At 32.5% G+C, this 21,858-nt stretch overlaps 1 protein-coding gene across 1 annotated transcript in view; it reads left to right on the forward strand.

The window, feature by feature from the left end:
* LOC129222720 (multiple PDZ domain protein-like) overlaps positions 1 to 21,858 on the forward strand; it is a 74,994-nt gene that overhangs the window by 39,488 nt on the left and 13,648 nt on the right. The window contains exons 3-4 of the mRNA XM_054857252.1: positions 5,275 to 5,358; positions 7,414 to 7,540. Of these exons, the coding sequence (XP_054713227.1) occupies positions 5,275 to 5,358; positions 7,414 to 7,540 (211 nt within the window). The remainder of the gene's footprint in view (positions 1 to 5,274; positions 5,359 to 7,413; positions 7,541 to 21,858) is intronic.

A 21,858-nucleotide genomic window follows, 5' to 3' on the forward strand; every position in this document is an offset into this window, starting at 1 on the left:
AATCCCCTCTCATTTTAAAACTTATCAGGCTGGCCAATGACGAAAAAAAGACTTACGGTCGAAAATTCAAGTTTTCGAAATCGCCTCTTGCTGTTTCAAAACCTTGATGCTGCCTGTAGTTCTTATGCATTTTTTAAAGCAAAGTTCTAATGCAGTTTTCCATTTTTTTACGTCGCTTTCGGCAAAAAAAAAAAAAAAAATAAAAATAAAAAATAGCCTGTGTGTGTGTTCATATTTTAATAAAGCTTAACAGCACTGGACTTAGTTGTTCGGTTTAATTGATAAGTTTTTTTCGGTAGAGCGTTCGGCTATAAACTATCTGAACTTCGGGCAAGCTTGGGCTGTCCGACATAATATCAAATTTATATTAGTATTACTCATTACATGTGTTCATAACATACACACCTAATAAAATAAATGCAGTGGGAATGCTACTTGGTGTTTCGACTCCTTTATGCAGGCTACAGTTATCATTCGGATAAGTTGATTGTTAATCGAACTGTGTTCTTTGACTACATCCAGACCACTCAGCATAATGTAGGCATAAAAAATATTAGATTTACCTAAAGAAATCCTTTTTGTGCAGAAAAACATTTTTATTGTATGCTAAAATGTAGATGTTTCTAATAGCAGTGTTCGACCTTTTGTACAAATGAAAAAATACTACGCCTGATTATAACTACGAGTTTCACTCAGTAAACCTTTAATTTTTTATTCGCGCGAATACGATATAAAGCATTAAAAGTATTATCAACTTCATTAGCAAGAAATTATTTTCTACTCCTCTGCGTTCTGCTGAAAAAAGAAATACATTTTGTCTACGTTCGAAAAATTATACTTAAGAACGGACTCAGTTCAACTGGTTTTGGTTTTGAATTTTAAGTGTTCGATTAAAAGAGAAACATGTGAGGGCATTTAAGCCGTATTCAAAGATAAAAACACTTATTTTCAATCTAATTTATTACTTCTCTAGAATGTTTGTTTCAATCGCTACGTGAGATCTTCGTCATTCTTTAATCAAATTCCATGCTTTGCGAATAATTTTAAATCGTATCATGCTGGTTAATGACAAAACACAGATGCATGATCTTATTATTATTATTATTTGTTTTTTGGCAAAAAGCTTTTTTGCTGTTTTTTACTACGCATTCCTTCAATGAATAGCTTTCGAAAAGGAAGGCGCAATTGCTAAGTTTGTTGGGGTGTCGAGCTGTTAGTTAGAATGGCGCCAATTCGAATACGTGCGAATAAATATCTCTTTAATGTTTCTTTTTTTCCCGTCAGATGCTGACATGTGCAGGACTGTATTTAAACAAATGTTTTTTCACATGCACAGTTATTGCTTTTTCACGAGTCACCACTCAGCCACACTTTTAATGACATTTATGTTTGCATTGAAAATATGTACGATTAAAAGGGGAGCTATGATCAAATTATCACAACGTTGTATTTAACGAGGTTTTGTTACTGATGTCTTCAAATTACATGCCTTCTCTTATGCGCTTACTTTTTTCCGTTCTTCTTCATAATGTTCTTTGAAATTTTTTAAGAGCAAAATGCCTGATGAAACGATTCAAAACACAGTGCGGAGTTCCGCACGGGTCGACTAGTCAATATAAATGTAGTATATACAGGTTGTTCCGTTTTAACCTGCAAGACTTTTATTTTTGCAACCGTTAGTCCTAAATGTATACTTCCGATTGAAAAAATATTCAAAATCAGATGCAGAGTTAAGATATTGAAAGTTTGAAACAAAAATAAAAATGAGTTGAAAATACCAAATTTTTAAATTTTTAAACGGGCTCTAGTCTCCTAACTAATATTTAGAGAAATAATCTGCTTTGAAAACTATTATTGACACAAAACACTTGACATTTGTGCAACCAAAACTCAAGGAGTTATTCCATTTCAAAGTTTTAAGGGACCATACAGAAGAAGGGATTGGAACTTATCGCCCTTTCAGAAGAATGGTAGGTTGTCAAAGTAGAAAATCAAAGTATTTATATTTTTTTCATTCCTATTCAAAAATAAATGCAAATGTTATGCCGTGATACGCAAAAACACACTACAAAACCTTGAACAATTTGAAAAACCACACTCTATATACACATATGATTTTATACATATGTTAACCGCTATATATTCCCCAAAAGGTGTTATTGATGGCTAGTGAAAAGTGGTGTAAGTCACAAAACGCTGCGTTTCATATCTCGGTGAATATTGGTCGTACTTATTTCAAACCTTTGGGTGTTGGAATGATTTTTCAATGGAAATTATTTCCCTAAGTATAAGTTAGGGGACCTGAGGCCCGTACTTAAAGTTAAACTTGGTATTTTTTGACTTATTTTTCTTTTCACTTCGAACTTTCAATATCTTAACTCTGCATCTGGTTTTGAACATTTTTGAAATTGAAAGTATACATCTAGGACTAACGGTTGTGAAAATAAAGGTCTTGCAGGTTAAAACGGAACACTCTGTATGTATCACTTTATCACATTTGTGTTAATGTGGTATACAGGTACTTGTTTAATATGTATGTAGTATCAATGTAGTATCAATTGTGGCATCAATTATAAAGTAAAAAAATTGATTTACTAATTTCTAAATAATGAATACATAAACTAAAAGTTATTTCTTGTGCGAAAAATTTTTTCGTAAACTGACATACAAAGTACGTAAAACATAATTTTATTCTGAAAAGTTTGACCTTTCAAAATAGAATTAATTAATTAACCATAAAAACTGGAGTGGCAGTTGCCTACCCTTATCCCCCCCCCCCAAATCGCCACCTCTACAGCACACAAAATCTAGCATATAGCACAAGCATCAATTTCAATTTTGACATATTGAATTCAAATTACGTTTTTCGAAATTATGATTGCGATAGGAGCCATTAGCAGAAATAAGAAACCCATTAAATAGGGTTTTATCGTAATTCATGATTGCGATAAACATAATTTGAATTCAAGATGTCAAAAGCAAACAAATGCCCGAGGCTGAATGCAGGATGTTAAATACTACTTTTTTTTTTAATAGAGTAAAGAATGTTTAAATTCCTGCCAGATAATTGCAGCACTGAGCCTTCTAGTTTGTTTTTAAGTTTAGAAAAAAATAAAAAATTTGAAGCGGCACAAAAATAACCGAAATGTCTCAAAATTATCCTAAATAATCAGTTCGGTAGGAGTTTTTTCAAGTTTTGTTATCCAACAGTGCTTCAGTTGGCATTTTGCATTTCCTCCTATCAAACTCTCCTTCATCAAAAATGTCAAAAAACAAAACTAAGTTTCCTTTATTTAGCGTAAAAGATTTTTTTTTTCAAAGCTCCCCAGAAGAATTCACCTAATAATACATTGCAATCTTAATGGAAATTTTAAGTTATAAAAATAAGGGACAAAAACCAATATTGAAATGCTTTAATCTCTAAGTATGTTTTCATTCGATTAATTTTCCTGTCTATTCAAGAGGAATACTTAAGAAAATTTGAAAATATTTAATTTTCTTTCCCTATAACAAATTTGAAACAATGTTTTAACGAAAAGGAATTTAATCGAGCGTATTTCCGATCACTAAGTATATACATTTTAATAATTTGTTTTTAAAAGATCTTAGGAGACTTAAGAATAGCGGAGAAAAAGCGAGAGGATAATTACTTTTATGAGCAGATGTTTCGGCTTAATGAAACATTCCAAACTTCAGCGATGCAAAAGCATCTACTTTAGAGCAATATATTTCTCCCATCTTTTTCGATAAAGGAGCGCTCACTTCCGGAATAGGATTTTAAAAATAGTTTAAAATTGCATCGAATAAAAAAAGAGGCATGTTCGGTGTTTGAACCTTTGGAGTTAATAAAAAAAACAACAAAAAGTAAACCTCTTCACACATGAGAGCAAATAAATAAAAATGTATGCAAACATATATAAAAGTACCGTGAAAAAATTTGAGAAGTGAAAAGAATTAGCTCGTCTGGAGCCGTTACTCTAAAAAATTATAAAATTAAATGAAAAAATGTATTATAAATGAGAAATAAAATAAGCTGTAGTTGGGATGAACCTAACCTTGCATCGTCGTTACACTATGGTTAGGATCTGCTTAGCCATCACAATGCTTCCAGGTTAGATTTGCCCTAACTATAGAGTTTAGATTAAGGGTACATTTAGCGACAAAACGGATTTATCACTATTTGAAACTAACAACTTCTAATGCACGACTTTAACGACTGTATGGCAACCGTAGTATTTGCCACTATGTTTGGTCAAAGTTACCAAAAGAATTGCTATTTCATGCATTATTTTAATAGTGCTTTAAATAAAATAAAACATTGAAAAAGACAAAAAGCTTGTTAAATATGAAAAAAAAAGCAAATAATTAAAAAAAGCCAGTAAGAACCATTAAAGTGAAAAAAATTCCGTGCCAAATCAGTAAAACAAAGCCAATATTTAGCGTTTTTTTCTGCGTACATGCTACATGACTATTAACTTTAAGAATATCTTTTCATGAATTAATTATAAATTTGATTTTAAATTAAAGTTTTTGACATTTTGATGTTAATGTGATGTTTGTAGCGAGGTGCTTATTTTGAAACTAATAACTTTATTTTATCTGTATCGTAGAACGAAGAACATAATTTCGGATACTGTCTGAACCGGATTTTCAGTGAGAAATTTATTATTCCGGTTTTTCTAAAGCCAGTTTTTACTTTTTATTAGAGTAAAAATGTTTATGCTAAAATTTTGAAATTAAACTAGCTATTTTGTATACGACATGGAGGGAACCCTTGTCGTCTGTAAAAATGATCTTTTTATAAAGACAAGAAAAAACCAAAGAAGCGTGTTAAAATAACAATTATTAAGGATTAAAATTTCTTTTCGATAGTTTTTTTTTTTTTTTGAATTTAAATGCTCGTTTTTTTTTCTTTTTTTTAAACGAGCAAATGAGTTAAAATGTGTCTTTAGTTTAATGAGATTTTATGAGCTAAAAGTTTCAAAAGGGACATGCAGTGACAGTTATACATTTTTTCATGCCAAATGCCGACATTCCTTTCTTTTTAATTAATAAAATCTATTTTTTTTTAAATGATGATTCTCTTCGACTTCCATGCTTTTATGTCCTTCAACATTTATTTGTTTTGTTTTGATTTTATTTCTTTTATAAGAAATGTGACTAAAATTCTTAATAAAAATTCGGCTTGATTTGCCTTTTAACATGTAGATAATTGCAATAGTAAATATTTGTGACCTGTAGTCAACAGTCTTGATAAATTTTTTTCCCTTTCAGGAACAAATATGCGTCACAGAAGTGCACAGGAACGGAATAGCCTACTCCGACGGACGCCTTCGGAAAGGTGACGTCATTTTAGCTGTAAGTAAAAATGGTTTAAAACTGACATTCAGACACTATAAATTATAACAAGAATGTATCGAAAGCCCTTTTACGAGATTCAGAAAGCACGGTTTCGCCCTTGTCCAAGGCTCATTAGTTCCAGACCGATGAGCCCAACAGAAGGAAGAAACTACAATCTCTGGATGTCGTACCTGGGCTGTAGGTATTACTTCCAGCTTCGCTTTAGGTTTGGTGGTAAATTACAGCTTATTACCATTCTAATAGTTTGTCTTTACCTGTTCAAACTAGCATAATAATTTTGAATTTCATTTAATAAAAATTTGCGCTTACCTTAATCAATTCCAAGTATTCATAAGCGCGGGGGTGCGAATTCTTGAAAGGTTGACTGAACTACACAGGACATGAAAAAGAAGACTAGATTTTTGTTTGATACGGGTTTAATTACAAATTTGGATAATATGATTAAATCTTTACTTTCACCACGAGACTAAGCGGCAAGAGCTATGAGGACACGAATGAGCTATGAGGACACGAACATAGGAATAACAGCTCATTGTCTGTTCTCCCGTTTTAGTCTCTTGTTGCGCCTTCTCTATGGGTCTTGGCCATGAAACTAAATAATTGTCAAGAAAGTGAAATAAATGTTACAAATTCTGTAAATAGTAATTATTTTTGTGATTAATTTGTTGTAATCTAGCTAAATTTGGCGTTTATTCCATTATTTTGCATTTAAAATTATTTTTGTAACATAACCTGTAAACAGCTTCTTGTATTGTAATACATGCAACCCCCCTAACATTCGAATGAAGTATATAGCCCCTCCATTTCTGAATGATAAGGTTTGTGAATGAATGGAAACTTCGGTAATCTTGTGGAATATTTGGGAGGTCTCTTTCGAGAATTATAAATAGACACGGCCGACGGCGGGAGTTAGTCTTGAGTTAGTTTTTGCTTGTGAATCGTGTCAGCGGTGCACTGGAGAGCATCTATTAGCTCTGTTTTGTGAAGCCTTTGAGCTGTATTTTTGCGTATTTGGATGTAAATACGTGTGTAACCGTTGAGTTTACGGTGTTAATTGATATTTGCTTAATTGCTGATAAGAGATTTAGCAGTTTTAACTATGTTTCCTGTACATAGCTGTAAATAAATCTCCTGTGTTTTCTCAAGAACTGTGTCGTCATTTAAAGAAAGTTTGAAGTTCTATCACGAACTCTTAACATAAGTAAATTCACAGCACAGTCAAAACATTACTATCACAAGTTTGATTTCTTAAAATAATTTTTAAAATACGTATGAATTATTCGGCTGAAGCTTTTCTCTTGTACGTTTTTTAGCGTATCGTTCCAGGACTACTAGTGCTTTCTTTGTTCTCATTTACTATAACTTAAAGAAAGTTTTCTTAGTTAAATTTTACCAGTTTGCTGCAGATTAATTGAAAACATATGCTGTAGTGTTTATATGCATAACTATTTATCGTAGCGCTAAATAGCTCTGATACTTGAAGGAAAGAGGAAAAAAAAGTGTCTATATTTTGCTTTATACGTCCGGTGCGGCAGTAGTTTTCTCTATTTTCTGGAACTGAAAAATACTATCACTATTTTCGCTTTAGAGAAATACGGTTCTAATCCCTCCCGCAGTCGGAAATGCTAAATTGCATTTGATTTTTCAAAAATTTCCCTTAAACTAGTTGAACCAGAATAATCCTTATTTTGCATGTTTTCTCTCATAAAAAATTTCAAAAGTTTTTGGCAGAAACATAAGTATTTTCTGTTGATATAAATGGGAAAAGAGTATTTTTTTTTTCTTTTTAAATGAACTATAGGAAATGATATGGGTTTTACGAAATGTGCAGACAAAATGGGGAAGTACCTCAGGTATTGATCCCGGAATTCTAAAATCCAGAAACCTAACCACAACTTTAGCTTGTATTCGTATATTGTTATTTAGCTTGCTTATTTATATGAGCGCAAATCTAAAAAAACTAAAAGCATAATATTTTCATCAAAGAAATTCAAAAATAACAATTGTTTCCCTCAAAAATCATCTTAAAAAAGGTTATGTTTTTTTTTCTAGGTGAATGATATTTCTTTCCGCGAGGCTACCTTAGCCGAGGCGGTCAAGTGCCTGAAGGAGACCCCCTCACCAGTTCGACTCATCATTCTCCGGGAGAACCCACAGGCGCTTTTCACCACCAACGAGAGTACGTGTTCGGCAGACAGGCAAGCTTCTCGTCTCTCTACGCGTTTGCTGTGTGTGCTTACGCATTATCCTTTTCTTGGATTTTAGTAAACGCACCAAATGAATATTTTGAATAACTCATTTGTACAAGACAAAAATTAGAGTTTTATTTTATTTTTTTGAGAAAAAAAGTGATTTCTGTTGAAGCAGTTCTCACATTTTATCTAGCAATGGAAATCTATTTTCCACATTGAAATTGCTGGTCCGTGACTAAAATATCGTTAAAATTTCGGAATTGTGCGAAATAATAGTATAAAAGTTAAGATTCAGTAATTTTATTTTTTTTTTTCTAAATGCTAAGTAAGCTTTGCCTTTCTAAACAAGGAACATTAATTTTTGAAAATTAACTTCTAAATATTTGTTTTATATCCTTTTAATAATCCCATTTCTTATATTATAAATTAATGTTTCCATTATTAATGCATACTTTCATAAATATTACATGTTTTTGACCATTTGGTTAGAGTATCAGCTGATAATTTTTTTAAGAAGAAATATTTTAAGAAAGGAAAGAAAAAAACAACTCAGATATTTCTTTCTTGCTAAAGAAGGCAAAGTTGTCGCTATGGGACAAAAAAAATGCACTTCTTTTCTTAATATTAAACGAATAGTTCAATACTTCTTCGCCTTTTTGCTTCAAACAACAAATAGATTTAAAAAATGAAAGCGCAAAAAATGAGTGTACATTAGATATTTGGATGACTTTTTGTCGATTTACTCACTGAAAAGAAACAAGTATTTCATTCCCCGAACTCAGCTATAACTAAAATGCTCTGCGCTATTTAATTTTATCGTTATCTTCATCGCGAATCTAGTTAAAAGGTAATGGAATTTCGCCAAGTTTGCTCTTTGCGTTATTAATGTTTAGACTATATAGTATTGTCTCCGGCGCTAAAAGGAAACTGACATTTGATTTTTATCTGAAAGGAATTTCGATTTTCATCGATTTAAGAATTATGCTGCTCTCCCAAGAGAAAAAGATGTATCTTAAAAACTTTTTTTGTGAGGGCATCTTTCTAAATATCTGTTTTGGGTCTTGGAAGTATAATTACCCTATTTTGATTCTAAAAACGATATTCACCTTATTTATTTTTATTTAGCTGCTTCAAATGTTTTTATACCAAAATCTAGTTTTAAGACTAAAAGTGATGGTAAGACTAAGTTTACTGCAGTTCAGATAAAATTTCAATAATGAAAAATAGGAATAAATTACCGTAAGGAGTATAAACTATTTTGTGGAAGTCATTTCCACAAAATAGTTCTTTCTGCCTAGTCGCTATGGGACAAAAAAATGCACTTCTTTTCTTAATATTAAACAAATAGTTCAGTACTTCTTCGCCTTTTTGCTTCAAACAACAAATAGATTTAAAAAATGAAAGCATCTCCATATTCTTTCTACCTAGGTAATGCATCTGCATTTCGTTGAAAGTTTTGGTCCAATGTTTGGTACCAAAAAAGCAAATTACAGAAGATGAAATAAATTTTCAAGAAATTTAATTCAGACACTGCAAATCGTTACCAAAGGAATACCCCCCCCCCCCTCTTTTTTAAGGGTAAAAATGATTTTTGCAACTACACTTTTTAAAATTATTATTTACTGAACGTGATTCCGTAAAATAAAACAACCATCTACTTTTAAAAGCGAAAATCTTTCTAACTTTTAACTTGTTTTTATTACCGTGATATATCAACGCAAACGATAAAAACATACCTTGGAAGAAATCATTGAAAGATCTTGAAAGAACAATTATTTCCAATACTCTGTCATACAAAGGTAGGACTTATTTTATTTGACTCAGCTTTTGCTTTGGTGTACTAAAATTAAAGCTTTCAAGAAATTACTTCTGTGTAAAATGTAATGAAAAAACGCAAATTTATTGCATTAAAATTAAAGTCCGAACTTTTTGGTAAACTCCAATTTTCACTAGGTACCAAAGTATCTTTATGCCAAATTTGCTGTAGATCATACGTAAACTGCAAATTTGTATGAGAAACTAGCACACACTCACACATATTTTCTGTTTTAATACACTGCTCAAAACAATTAGGGGAGCACATGGTTTTAACAAAATTACGCAAAGATTCATACTAATAAATAACATAAAATGTATGTACATATAAACATCCTTAATTTTAAGCCTACCAGGAAACGGAAAAAGAAAACTTTATATGCCAATCAGTGTTCATGACGTCAAATACCAGAAAAAGGAGATAAGAGCAGAAATCGAGATGTTGCAGAAACGTCCGTTTTATTGCCGTAACTGTGAAATTCGATTGCACAGTATTTTTTCTTGAGACAAGGTTACTTGAGAATGTCTTAACAGAGTGATTTACCGGAATCCATGACATGACATCTTATAGGCAGACTGGAATCCGCGCAAACATAACGTAGTGTCGCGGACGCTGTTTGAGTCTCCAGAAGTGTTGTTGCAAGGCTTTGGAATCAATTCCAAGAGACAGGAAATGTTAGACGTCGACCAGGGCAATGTCGGCCACATGCCACTGAAGCAACTGATAACCAGTATATACTGTTAATAGCCCGTCGAAACAGAACAGAGAATGCTACGCAGCTGCAAAGACAGTTACTCTTGGCAACAGGACGAAGGATGTCCAGCCAAACAGTACGTAATCGGCTTCATGAGGGAGAGCTCTATGCACGTAGGCCAATGGTCCTCATTTCGTTGACCCCACGCCACCGTGCTGCCCGAAGATGATGGGATGTTGAACATCGAGATTGGGAGCAACATGATTGGAGCCAAGTGTTGTTTACAGATGAGTCCCAAATCAGCCCAGAGTGTGACATCCGACGCTTTCTGGTATGGAAGGACAGGGGCACTCGAAATAACCTCGCATTCATTCGTGAAAAGTCACAATACAGATGAGTTGGTTGGATGGTATGGGGTGGAATCAGCATGGGTGGACGTACGGACTTGCATATCATTCGGAATGGCACTTTGACTGGCCGAAGGTATGCATACGAGATACTGCGACCTCATGTCATCCCTTACTCTGGAGCCATTGGAGATTCCGTTGTTTTCCAGAATGATATTGCCCGACCGCATAGAGCTCGTCTGGTAGAGAACATGCTTGAAGCTGAAACAATACAGCGTATGGAATGACCAGCGTGCTCTCCTGACCTGAATCTAGTCGAGCATGTTTGGGACATGCTCGGACGACGCATTGCTGCGCGATCAAGGCCTCCTGTTACTGTTCGAGACTTGGAAATTGCACTTCTTGGGGAGTGGAACAGTATTCCCCAAAGTCAGATAGATAACCTCATCGCATCCATGGCAAACAGGTGTGCAGCAGTCTTAGGTGTTCGAGGAGCCCACACGCCTTGTTAAAACTTATGCATCATGTCTAAACAGTGTCTTTTTTCATCATTTACATGTAACCAAATTGTTGCCCTAAATCATCTTTTTACGTTTTTTCCATACTTTCAAAGCATTAAAACTCAGTTCCAATTATTTTACGTCTTTTTTTCTGTATTGCGCATTGATACGCGTGTACTATCCATTGTATGCCAATACATGGCCGTCTCGCCCGGTTTTCTTCACGTTTTTTCTTGCTCCCCTAATTGTTTTGAGCAGTGTATATCAGACCCTAACCACTTTATACAATTCAATGATTTGAAATGTTTTTAAGCAGTATTTTCTCTTTTTGTTTTGAAGTTTGGATAATTTTTAACTAAAATAATTATTATCGCGTTAAAGGTCAATGCTGCAGCATTTCTGTTTTAAGCGCACACATACACACAAACATTGAATATAGAGAAAGCTTTAATGTAATTATTTCACATAGAATGTTATAACATAATACAACTTTATGGCATAAAAATTAAAATCCAAAAGTTTTGAAATTTTTTTATTTTCTCGAAAGTTCCAATACTCACTAGATTCCAAGTATCTTCATACCAAATTTGTTGTAGACCAGACGTTAACTGCAGATTTGTATGAGGAGCAAGCACACAACACATATTCTCTGTTTTAATTTAAAAGACACGTACCGTTTTACACAATGCAATAATGGTTTGAACTGTTTTTAAGCAGTATTTTTTGAAATTTAGACATTCGCATGCAATTTTAAATGTAAAAATAAGTATTATCGCTTTCTGTAACATTTCTGTTCTAACCAAACAATGAACATAGATAATAGTTTCCTACTGTTTTAGAAAAGGGAAGGATTGTGGATATAGCTGCAAAAACGGAGAAATGTTAAGATCAAATTTGCAACCGGAATATTTTCTAGTCTCAGATAGCTGTAATAAAGAAAAAGTAATTGCGTCAGAAATTCGAAAACTGGTGCATTAAAGAAAAGGTCTCATTTCCTCTATTAGTGACGTTTAAAATATAAATGTTATTGTGCACGAGGGAAAAATTAAGTATCCACTGTCAGAAAAATAAACTTTTATCTAGCTAATTATGTCTACAGCTAGGAACATTTTTAGTTCCGTTGTTTCGCAAATGCAAGCGAGGAATGAATAGAATGGCTTTTTTCTCTGCGTTTTAATGAGATAATCCGAAAATGTCTGCTTACATTTGAGGTCATACATAAAAATGCCATTTCTGTAATCCTGGAATGATTTTGCAATCACAAGCGAATTTTAACTGCTTAGAGTTCCTACAGTTCCTTTTTTTCTATACTAATTAAAAGTTTGTGAGTCCGGTGAAAATTTGGGAGTAGAAAAATAAGAATGCTAGTGTGGATTAAATTTAATGAAAGCGCAACGGAAAATGGTAGAACATGTTATATATAAGATAAATAAATACCTTTGTGCTGAATAGTAAAGTCAGACCAAACAACGTAAGTAGAAGCACAAATTTATAAATTTGTGCTTCTACTTACGTTGTTTGGTCTGACTTTATTATGTTATATATATTTACTGTAAAGTGTTTGCATTAAGTTTTGAAACACATATGTATTTTATTCGCGCGTTTTAAGAAATGCTTTGATGAATTTCGATATTGTGCTTTGCTGCAGAGTTGCAGAGTCGGAGGAAAAAGGACCGATTCTAGAGCCTTCGACTTTGATTCTTTTACCCGGAAATCAGTCCGATTCCGACTATGGCTTCGTTGCTGGCAGAGTTGCGGACTTAAGGCGAAAATGGCCGACTCGAATCTTTAAGTTTTAAACCTTCGTCGCTCGATTCCATTTCCGACTACTTTACCCCAAAATCAGTCCGACTTAGACTCTTCGAGTCCGACTCTGACTCCTCAGTCCTGCTTTACGGTACTTCAGTTCGCTTACCCTGTTGAAGGGGAAATGACCACTCGGTCGTTATAATACTAAAGGTTTAATACAGTACAACACTAAAATTATACAGACAGTGGCGTCGCTACGGGAGGAGGGAGGTGCAATCCTCCCTAGGTATCACCCGTCTCGGGTGTGACACCCAAAGTGAAATCCAAGTTTTTGAAAAATATAAAGCTAAAATGCGTTTTTAAGACTACAAATTTTAAAATTTTCAGGGGATAAACCCCCAGATCCCCCACTTTTATTTTATTTTGTACGTTAGATCACTTAAGATTCCGTTATAACACAAATGTAGTTGTTTCTGAAAATTGCATGAATTTTATGTTTCCATATTTTATTTTATTTTGAGTTTGTAGGCGGGAGGGGGTGGAGGGGGGTAACCACAAATTAACACCCGGTTGCCACCCATACTAGGTACGCCACTGATATAGACTACTACAAACATAGCCATAGTGCACAACTCTGGAGTCTACACCGATCTGATCTGATCTCGTGAAAATGTTTTCCCCAGAGACGTCAGCGGTTCTGAGTAGAAATTTATTGAATTGCATTAAATTAAGAATTCGTTAAAAGGCTACGTACAAATACAAGTAAAAAGGGAAACAAAGGTAAGCACAAATTGTTTCAAAAATTCTGAAAATGCCAAGTTTAAGCTTACAGTAGATCTCTTTCATTGGTGCAAGAAAAAAAAAGAAAGAAGGAAGTTCTCAGTGCATAATAAGAAAGTAATGAGTGAGATCACATCAACCAAATGACATCAATGTTTACACCAAGTGGATAGAATTAGAAGTCAACCAATGGGAACCAGACAAAGAACGAAACCAATCAATTAGATGACCAAGGAACATAAATACACGGATTAGAAGTCAACAACACAGAGAACACAGAAGAAGAAATGTAGGTAATAAATAGGAAGCCGAGGAGCAGTAAAAGAGGGAGAGAAATAGATAAACCCATGCATACAATCAATTGCAAAGCCGCTTTCAACTAGTACGAAAAAATAGGGCCATGATGGAGACAATTTTTACTAGGTCGTGAGAATTGCTCTAAATAATATAAACCTATCAATAAATTAAGTTCATGAATCCGATGACGTTTCTAATAATTCTAGCAGAAGAAAAAGAAATACAGAAATCCTTGTCAAATTTTAAAAATTCATAGAAATGCAACAAATTGTCGTATGAATATGTGGCTTGTACCATAATAACTCACAGGTTCAAGATTTTTTTATGACATCGTAAAAGAGGGAGAAAAAAAAATAATTATAAATAATTGCTTTATCGTCACAGTAAGAAAAACAAACTTCAAGTGAAGTGTTTAATCATTCTATTTGACAGAAAGTAATATCTTTCAATACCAGATGTCAATATGCGTACCTTTTGTGGACATGGGATGAACTTTAGTACCGTTTAGATGTGGTTCGAGCAACATACGATGCACACATTGAACTTGGGTAAGGAAAGGTATTGCTTTCTGTTTAATAAGATGATTAAAGACTCATGATATTTGTTTTTTCTTACTGTGACGTAACAGCGATTACTTTTAATGTTTTTCTTTTCTTTTTTCCTTTTGTTCTTTTTATCCCTTTTTTACGATGTCATAAAAAATTCTTGAACATGTGAAGTGCTATGGTGCAAACCGCAAATTCATACGTCAATCTGTTGCTCATCCGTGATTTTTTAAAGTATGTCAAGGACTTTTCAGATACCCTGTATTATTATCACTGAGGGAAAGGGGGTTTTCGTTGTTTTTTTTTTTTTTCTTAGTTTATAGCATTTTGAAACGAGCATTTCCTCAGATTTTCAGGTAAATTTGGGAGGAATGTTTTATTTGCTTAGTAGGGGAATATTGGGCAAAGTGAAATAGCGGGGCAAAGTGAAGTAGTGAAGTATTTCTTCCGCTTTCAGTGCCATTTATTTATAAACTTTTAAGCATGTAGTAACATATGTAGTTTACTCCAGTCAAGAAAAAGTTACCTCTGAAAATCAAAGAATATGATTATAGAAGCAATTTTCAAAAACTGATACTAATATTGTAATATTTTGCTGTAAGTCAAAAATTATTTTGATATTAACAAATGATAAAGTTCTTGTTATTCATATTTTAAGTATTAATTGGGACCTTCTAACATTCGGTGCAGTATTTATTTAGCTAATATTTAGCTTATTTGCATTTTTTATATTTTTTACAATTAGTCAAGTGCATGCGAGGCAAAGTGGATGGGGCAAAGTGAAATAGTTCATTTCGTTTACTCATTCAGTCATTTACTAAATCACTTACGTATTTATTAATTAACTAATTTATTTACATTCCTTCATTTAATAATTCATCTATTAATTCATTCTTTCTCTTATTTTCTTATTCATTCATTATTTTATTCAATCTTTTTTTTTTCGTGTATTAATTAACAAATCAATTAATTTGTTAGTTCATTGTTTCATTATCTTTTCATTTTTGAAATTATCCTTTTATATGCGCATTATTTTATTCAAAACTTTTTTCAGAACCGAATAGAAGATGTTTTATTCGAAAAATATTTCATTTTTCACTTTGCCGCATAAAAAAAAAAAAAAAAAACAGTAAAAATTTTCCACTTTTTTTTTTTTTTTTTTTTTTGAAGGCACAATGCAAGTTTTATTATAAAACACAATGTTTTTTCTTTACATACTGTAATTTCAAAACAAATTTTTAATTTGTTTATTTTGAAAAAGGTCATTAATCCGTACCATTTCACTTTGCCCCACTTTCTCCTATATAGCGTAACTACCCGCTACTCCCAAATCTTAACCTTCTACATAGCATTATTCGTCTATACAAATTCTTTTCGACTATTATTGACAAGGGGAATAAATATGTGATTAAAATGCCTTTTAGATACTTATAATACATAAAATACTTAAATTTACTAGATAATATTTAATTACCTTTAATATATATATATAGGTACGTTTAACTTTTAAAAATTTTGATTTAATGTTCATTAATTATAAGTTGATGTAATGCACTACTTCACTAATTACTACGCTAATAAATTTTATTGACACTGAAAAAAAAAGGGGATTTATCTAAAGCAAAATCTTCATAGCTATGAAATATGAAACTATTATTTCACAGAAATACCTAAAAAGCTTCGCTCCAATCCTTTATTGTATAAAAATGATATCTGTAAAAATACTTTCTGAAAGAATTGTATGAAACATTTAAATCTAATTAGTGATGATTTATTTTTATTGATGCTATTTCGTTCAAAAGTGAACACGTTATTTTTCAACTGTGAAACAATTCAAATGACTTTTTGGTGTAATAGCTAAATCAAATTTATACTGACAACTGAAGAATCGTTCTTTACTCTGAAAAACTGGAAATGATATTTAAATCTGATATATTTCGACATGAAAAATAAACGCTTCAAAAACAATGTGTTAAAACACTGTCATAGATAACTGAAAAAGAAAAGAAAAATTTGCTTCTTAGATCTAAATTAGGAATTCTTAAACTTTTTGTGTATTGTTTACACGTATCCCTTTTTGTGTAACATTAGCCTTGCTTACGCTCAACATATATACTTTATTTTTAGTATTAAAACATTAATTGAAGTTAAACTGGTAAAGTTCAATTACATATACAGGTACTTTTAGTAAAAAACAAGAAATATTATTTCAATGGAATATTTACTGCAAAGTTTTTATTCATTAAACATCAAAGTAAAGAAGTTTAAGAAAATAATGGGAGTGCTGAGCTTCTTTACTTATTTAGGAAAATAACCAATGTTTTGCTCCAACACGGTGAAATACAGCCACAAATCATTTAAGAAACAAAGTATTGCAATGCTTTTGTTTCAATGCAAGATAACACGATATTACTCAAACTTTTGCCGCACTTAAATTCTAGCATCATCAATACAGTTTTTCTTTTTTTTTTAGTAGCTAACCTCTTATCCCTATCAGATTTTCGGGTACTCCAAGAGCTTGCTTTCGGGTACTCCAGTTGCCACCGGTTGAACAAAATACGAACAAGTAATAGAGAAGCGCAAATAATAGAAATTTTACTAGTATTAATATTTTAACTACGAGAGATTGAATGAACTGTAATCATTCAATAAAAATGTAAGTTCTGTAGTAATTATCCATATGGTATGACTACACAGACAAATTATTTTAATAATAGTAAAAAAGTATTTTAACTGTTTCAGAGGTCATTATATTTTCATTCTGCAGAAATAATGATCTCTCTAGGATCCGTTCTTATGTTTACGTTATTCGGATATCGACAAAACTAGATTGCTTTTCACATTTCAAATTCTAAAGATAACAGTGCTAAGCTCTTTTCAATTTCCGACTGATTTCCGCAGCTTATTTAAAGAAAAATAAAGACTTGTTTCTGTGGTATGGGAAATGAAAACTTGTTTACACAAGTTACAATGTTTCTGGAGAAAACTAAATTACGCCAATAGATTTTCAAATGCGTGATTGTTTGTACTTAAAAACAGTTTAAGTTGTGAATTTACAACATATTGCTCATCAACAACAAGGGGAACATATCAAAAATTTATACATTTATTTATTTATTTAAACCCCACCAATCACCACCGTACCAACCCTGGTGATGGTTTAACCGGACGCGGTGATTGGGAGGCAACAGAACAGTTCACGAGTGACCAAGTACTCGAAACTTTAAAATTTTCAAATTTAATTATCAAAAATTTAAAAAAATAAACAAATAAATAAATTACTCTACAGTTCCGTGGGGGGGGGGAAATCTTTACATTTGGTTGGCAATTAAAAACTTTACATCCAAAATTGTTGTCATGAATTTATTGGCATGCTTCTCAGTGACTTGGCTGAATACCGAATATTCGCCCACAATCGAGACCGATTATTCGGTATTCTGCCAAATCACTAGAGAGCATGCCAATAAAATCCTGACAAGAAGTTTGCATGTAAAGTTTTTAATTGCCAACCAAATGTAAAGATTTTCTTTTGCCGGCACTGCAATTGAAAAACGCTTTTTAAATTCTAATTCTGAATCTATCTTATCACAGAATTTTTTTCGAGTTGATGATTTTGCAAGTATTATTGTATTTAAATGAAAAAATAAATTTCAGAGGAAAAGAGTTTATAATTTTTCATAAACTACAACAATTTACAAAAGCCCGGATAAAGGTAACACTTTCAGTTATAGGTATGTCACGGCTCATTTTCAACATTTTCCGCTTAACTGGTTAAAACAAAGCACTTAGTAGCTCCTCAAGAGTTTCCAAAATCAGTATTGCTGAAATCAAAAATTTAATGCTTAATTTTTTACTAAAGCAATCCATTAAATAAGACTAATAATTACAGTAAAATTAAAAACATCCACCAAAAAATGAACTAAGCCATTAAAGAATGCAATTTAGATCTCTCAGAAGATCTATGTAACTGTTGAATCTGTTTTAGCCGTGATGTATTCTTGAGTCTTTGTCTCGGTTGTCTTCCCGCAAACTGTAACTGTAAAGTGGGGCTACTTGGACCCGAAATTTCATAATTTTTGCAAGTTTTACACTGAATGCTTTTTTAAACCCATAGTGTGAACTTACAACCCTGTTTTTACCACTTTTCAGACGTTCTGTTACCACCTAACCCCTTTTTTAAATAACAATTTAAACTCTTTATATTTTTCTTCTATTTTTAAAAATTGGTTTCAAGTATCCCAGCGTGGGGCTACTTGGTTCCATTCAGAAAATCCATGAGAAAAAGCTGTAAAACAGGTGGTGGTATCAAGAAGGACCAATGATTTTGAAAAATAAATTCAAAACGTACATTTCAGTGAACAAACTATTTATATATATTGCAAATTATTTATATAAGTTAATATAAAATCAATATATACATAAAAACATATTTTTAGGCAGACATAATTTCTCAAATAAAAACATAATCTAACTACAGCTAAAACTAATTGAAGTGATCATTATTTAAACATTAGAAAGAATGAAAACATCTCAATTTAATGGCTTGGGATGATTTTTTTCCTCTGACATTATTCAATACCAGCTCTTCCTATTTACTAAATGCCACAGGATGCCCAGGCTTATTTTGTGAACAATCTTTTAATTTCCTTTTTAGAGGTGATATATTTAAGGCAAAATGGGCTGATGCCACTCTCTAAAACATTTCTCCGGAATTAGTTGAATGTGCACACAATTGTAATTTTTCCTCTTAATAATCCGCTTTATTTCCTACTTCAAGAGGTTCTCTTTTACTTTCGGATCCTTTTTACCCCCAGATCTGCAAAAAACTGGTATAAATAGTAACTTACCCTTTAATTTTAAAAGATTACAAACCTTACTTAACAGAATTTAGTGATGAAATGTGGTTTAGGGCTGTTTGAACGCTGGGTTCAAGTAGCCTCATTTTAAGGCAACCAGTGCACTTTTACTAACTTATATTAGTTAATGTGTTAATTATATAGCTATAACCCCAAAACACTATTATTTTAATAAGAAATAGATTGGAAACATAAAAATATCTTGACCTAGGTGATATCAGATGTTTCCATGAACTTACACGTGAAAGTCTGCAGACAAAAAAAACTGTTTAGACAACTTGCAATCATAACCTCAATCAGAAAAAGGTGGGAATAGCAGAAACTTTGTTTCATGCCCCCAGCCTCTACCTAGTACTGCTACCGGTCATGGAGGAAGCTTTTTAAGTCTATACATTGTTTTATAGGACCAGAATGGATTTTAAACACTTTTTTCTCATGTGTTCAAGTAGCCCCTGGATGCTCAAGTAGCCCCAATTTACGGTACGTCTGTTTCCTTGCCCATTCAGAGAGACACTCGCAATCCGTATGAGCTGTGAGTAACTTCATGAGAATTTGGAGCTATAATGAATTAAAACAAACGCGTAATAATTACTTATTTCTCTTTCTTGTCACAATATTGATGCAGAGTTAGTTTACAAGGTTGGAGTGTGATGATGGATAAACGATCAAATGTATAGTGATGCATAATTAAAATGTCACAATTTTGAAGAAGAAATTGTTAAACTTAATTTACGACCTCGGTGCAAGAAGATGAAACCTCTACCTTTTGCCGGTTTTGTCTTTTAGACTGAAATATATGGAGAGAAATATTATGTTTCATTCTGAACAAAAAAGAGACACCTCTTGCCTATGGTTCATATGATATTTTCGAAAAAACTGCCATAAGCAAGACTGCCATAGGCAAGAAAAAACTGCCATGTTTCAAGAGGAAGCGAAGAAAAACATTACCAATGTGTTCTGCTATTTTGAATCCAAAGTGTTATTTGTCGTAAGACTCATATCGTTTTCTTATTCCAACCAAACAGTATGTGGATTTTTAATAAGAATCCAAATTTTTTGAGGGGATTTTCAGATGCATTCGAAGCGAGAAAGGGACATTTCCAATACATAACAAATAATTACACGTAGGTAACATTATTTTTTGTTAAAATATCATTGAAATTGGTTTCGTAAAGACAATTTAAACGTTACATTAAACATTCGGACAGCATAATTAACGAATAAATATCTTTGGGGTTGAAAATTGAATGAATCATTTATCCAACGTTTTGATGCACAAAAATTGCAAATTACTGCAGACACGTGTTTCGGTGTTACAAGGAACACTATTTTCAATGCAAATAAGTGTTTTGGGATGAGAAGTTATCCGAGAAAAGACTTTTCTCGAAGAGAAAAACTTAAGCCGAAGGAATGTTTTTATTTTTATTTTTATTTATTTTTTTTTTCTGAAAATGATAGTTGCATTGGAATTCAATTAAATCAGAATGAAGGACATAAATTTCTAATTTTGTCTAATACATGTTAAAGCAAGTTTGTCAATGAAAGTATGTAAGTAAAAATATTACACTCTAAACGAATGAGTTAATGTGAACTAAGCTTTCTTAATTGCCTTGAAAAGTATTCATTACTTGAACAGGAATACGTGATTTTTAAACTCTGTTTCTATACAGAGAGCTTAATCTGATTTTACAACAACTGAAATAAATTATTTGAACTCATGTCCATAAAGTTGCTGAACCTTTAATTTAAGTCTGCTGCAGTACAACTCTGTATGTGACCACCTATACAGAATATTCATTGCTTTGCAAATACATTAATTGCATCGATTCATGCAATCTGAACACATGCATTAAACCTTGTCCAGCTCATCTCATGACAAATACGTTAAACTTATGCCGAAATCCAGCACTAGTATTAACCATTCGGTACATTCCATGAATTTGAAACTGCTTTTAGCTTGCATGACGCAAAAGTGGTGGATGAATATGTGACTCGAATTCGTGTAGATAAAACTGGTTTCAAGTTTGTGTCATGTCATTGTATTCAATTACGTTCCTAGAAATGACTGAGGTTCAAAGATTCTATAGTTATTTATTTGAATTGTGTGGCGTCAACAAAAGATTATCTTCAAATATTCCCACTAGTGTATGTATGTCATTTGTTTCCATTTAATGTAACTGACCTTATTTGTAGGGATAAATAGTAGTTAAGTGAAATAAAAACATCGAGATATAAAGCAAAGCGTTTGCTTACATTTTTTGAGGACATAGCAATAGCAACCCTCTCTCTGTGTCCATTTCTTGTAAAAAATAAGTATATTTGCAAAGCTTCCTTTTTTGCTTCAAGTTGCATGAATGCAGGCGTCTCACTGTTGTGAAAAATATTTTTAGCTACATGCGTGAAGACATGCGCATCGTATTTATTTGGTGTTGTGCCTACATTTTTATTAGAACATCATCTAGAATGACTCAGCCCTAAACGAAGGCGAAATACCGTCTCCGGATATTGTAGAAAAATAAACTGTTCGGTCTTTGCTTGCAATTCCGCCTTAGCTTCAACAAGCTTTAGGAGCATTCATGGAAAATCAGGTAGGTCCCAAGATGCTCCTGCATGCACGTTTCTTGGAATATTACAAGTTTATTCCAGAAACATGACTTGTTTTTATTGGGACAATTACTGAGTTTTAATTGGGAACTTCTACTATTTTGCTAGATATATTAC

This window comes from Uloborus diversus, chromosome 5 (assembly GCF_026930045.1).
Source record: "Uloborus diversus isolate 005 chromosome 5, Udiv.v.3.1, whole genome shotgun sequence".
NCBI classification, from domain to species: Eukaryota; Metazoa; Arthropoda; class Arachnida; order Araneae; family Uloboridae; genus Uloborus; species Uloborus diversus.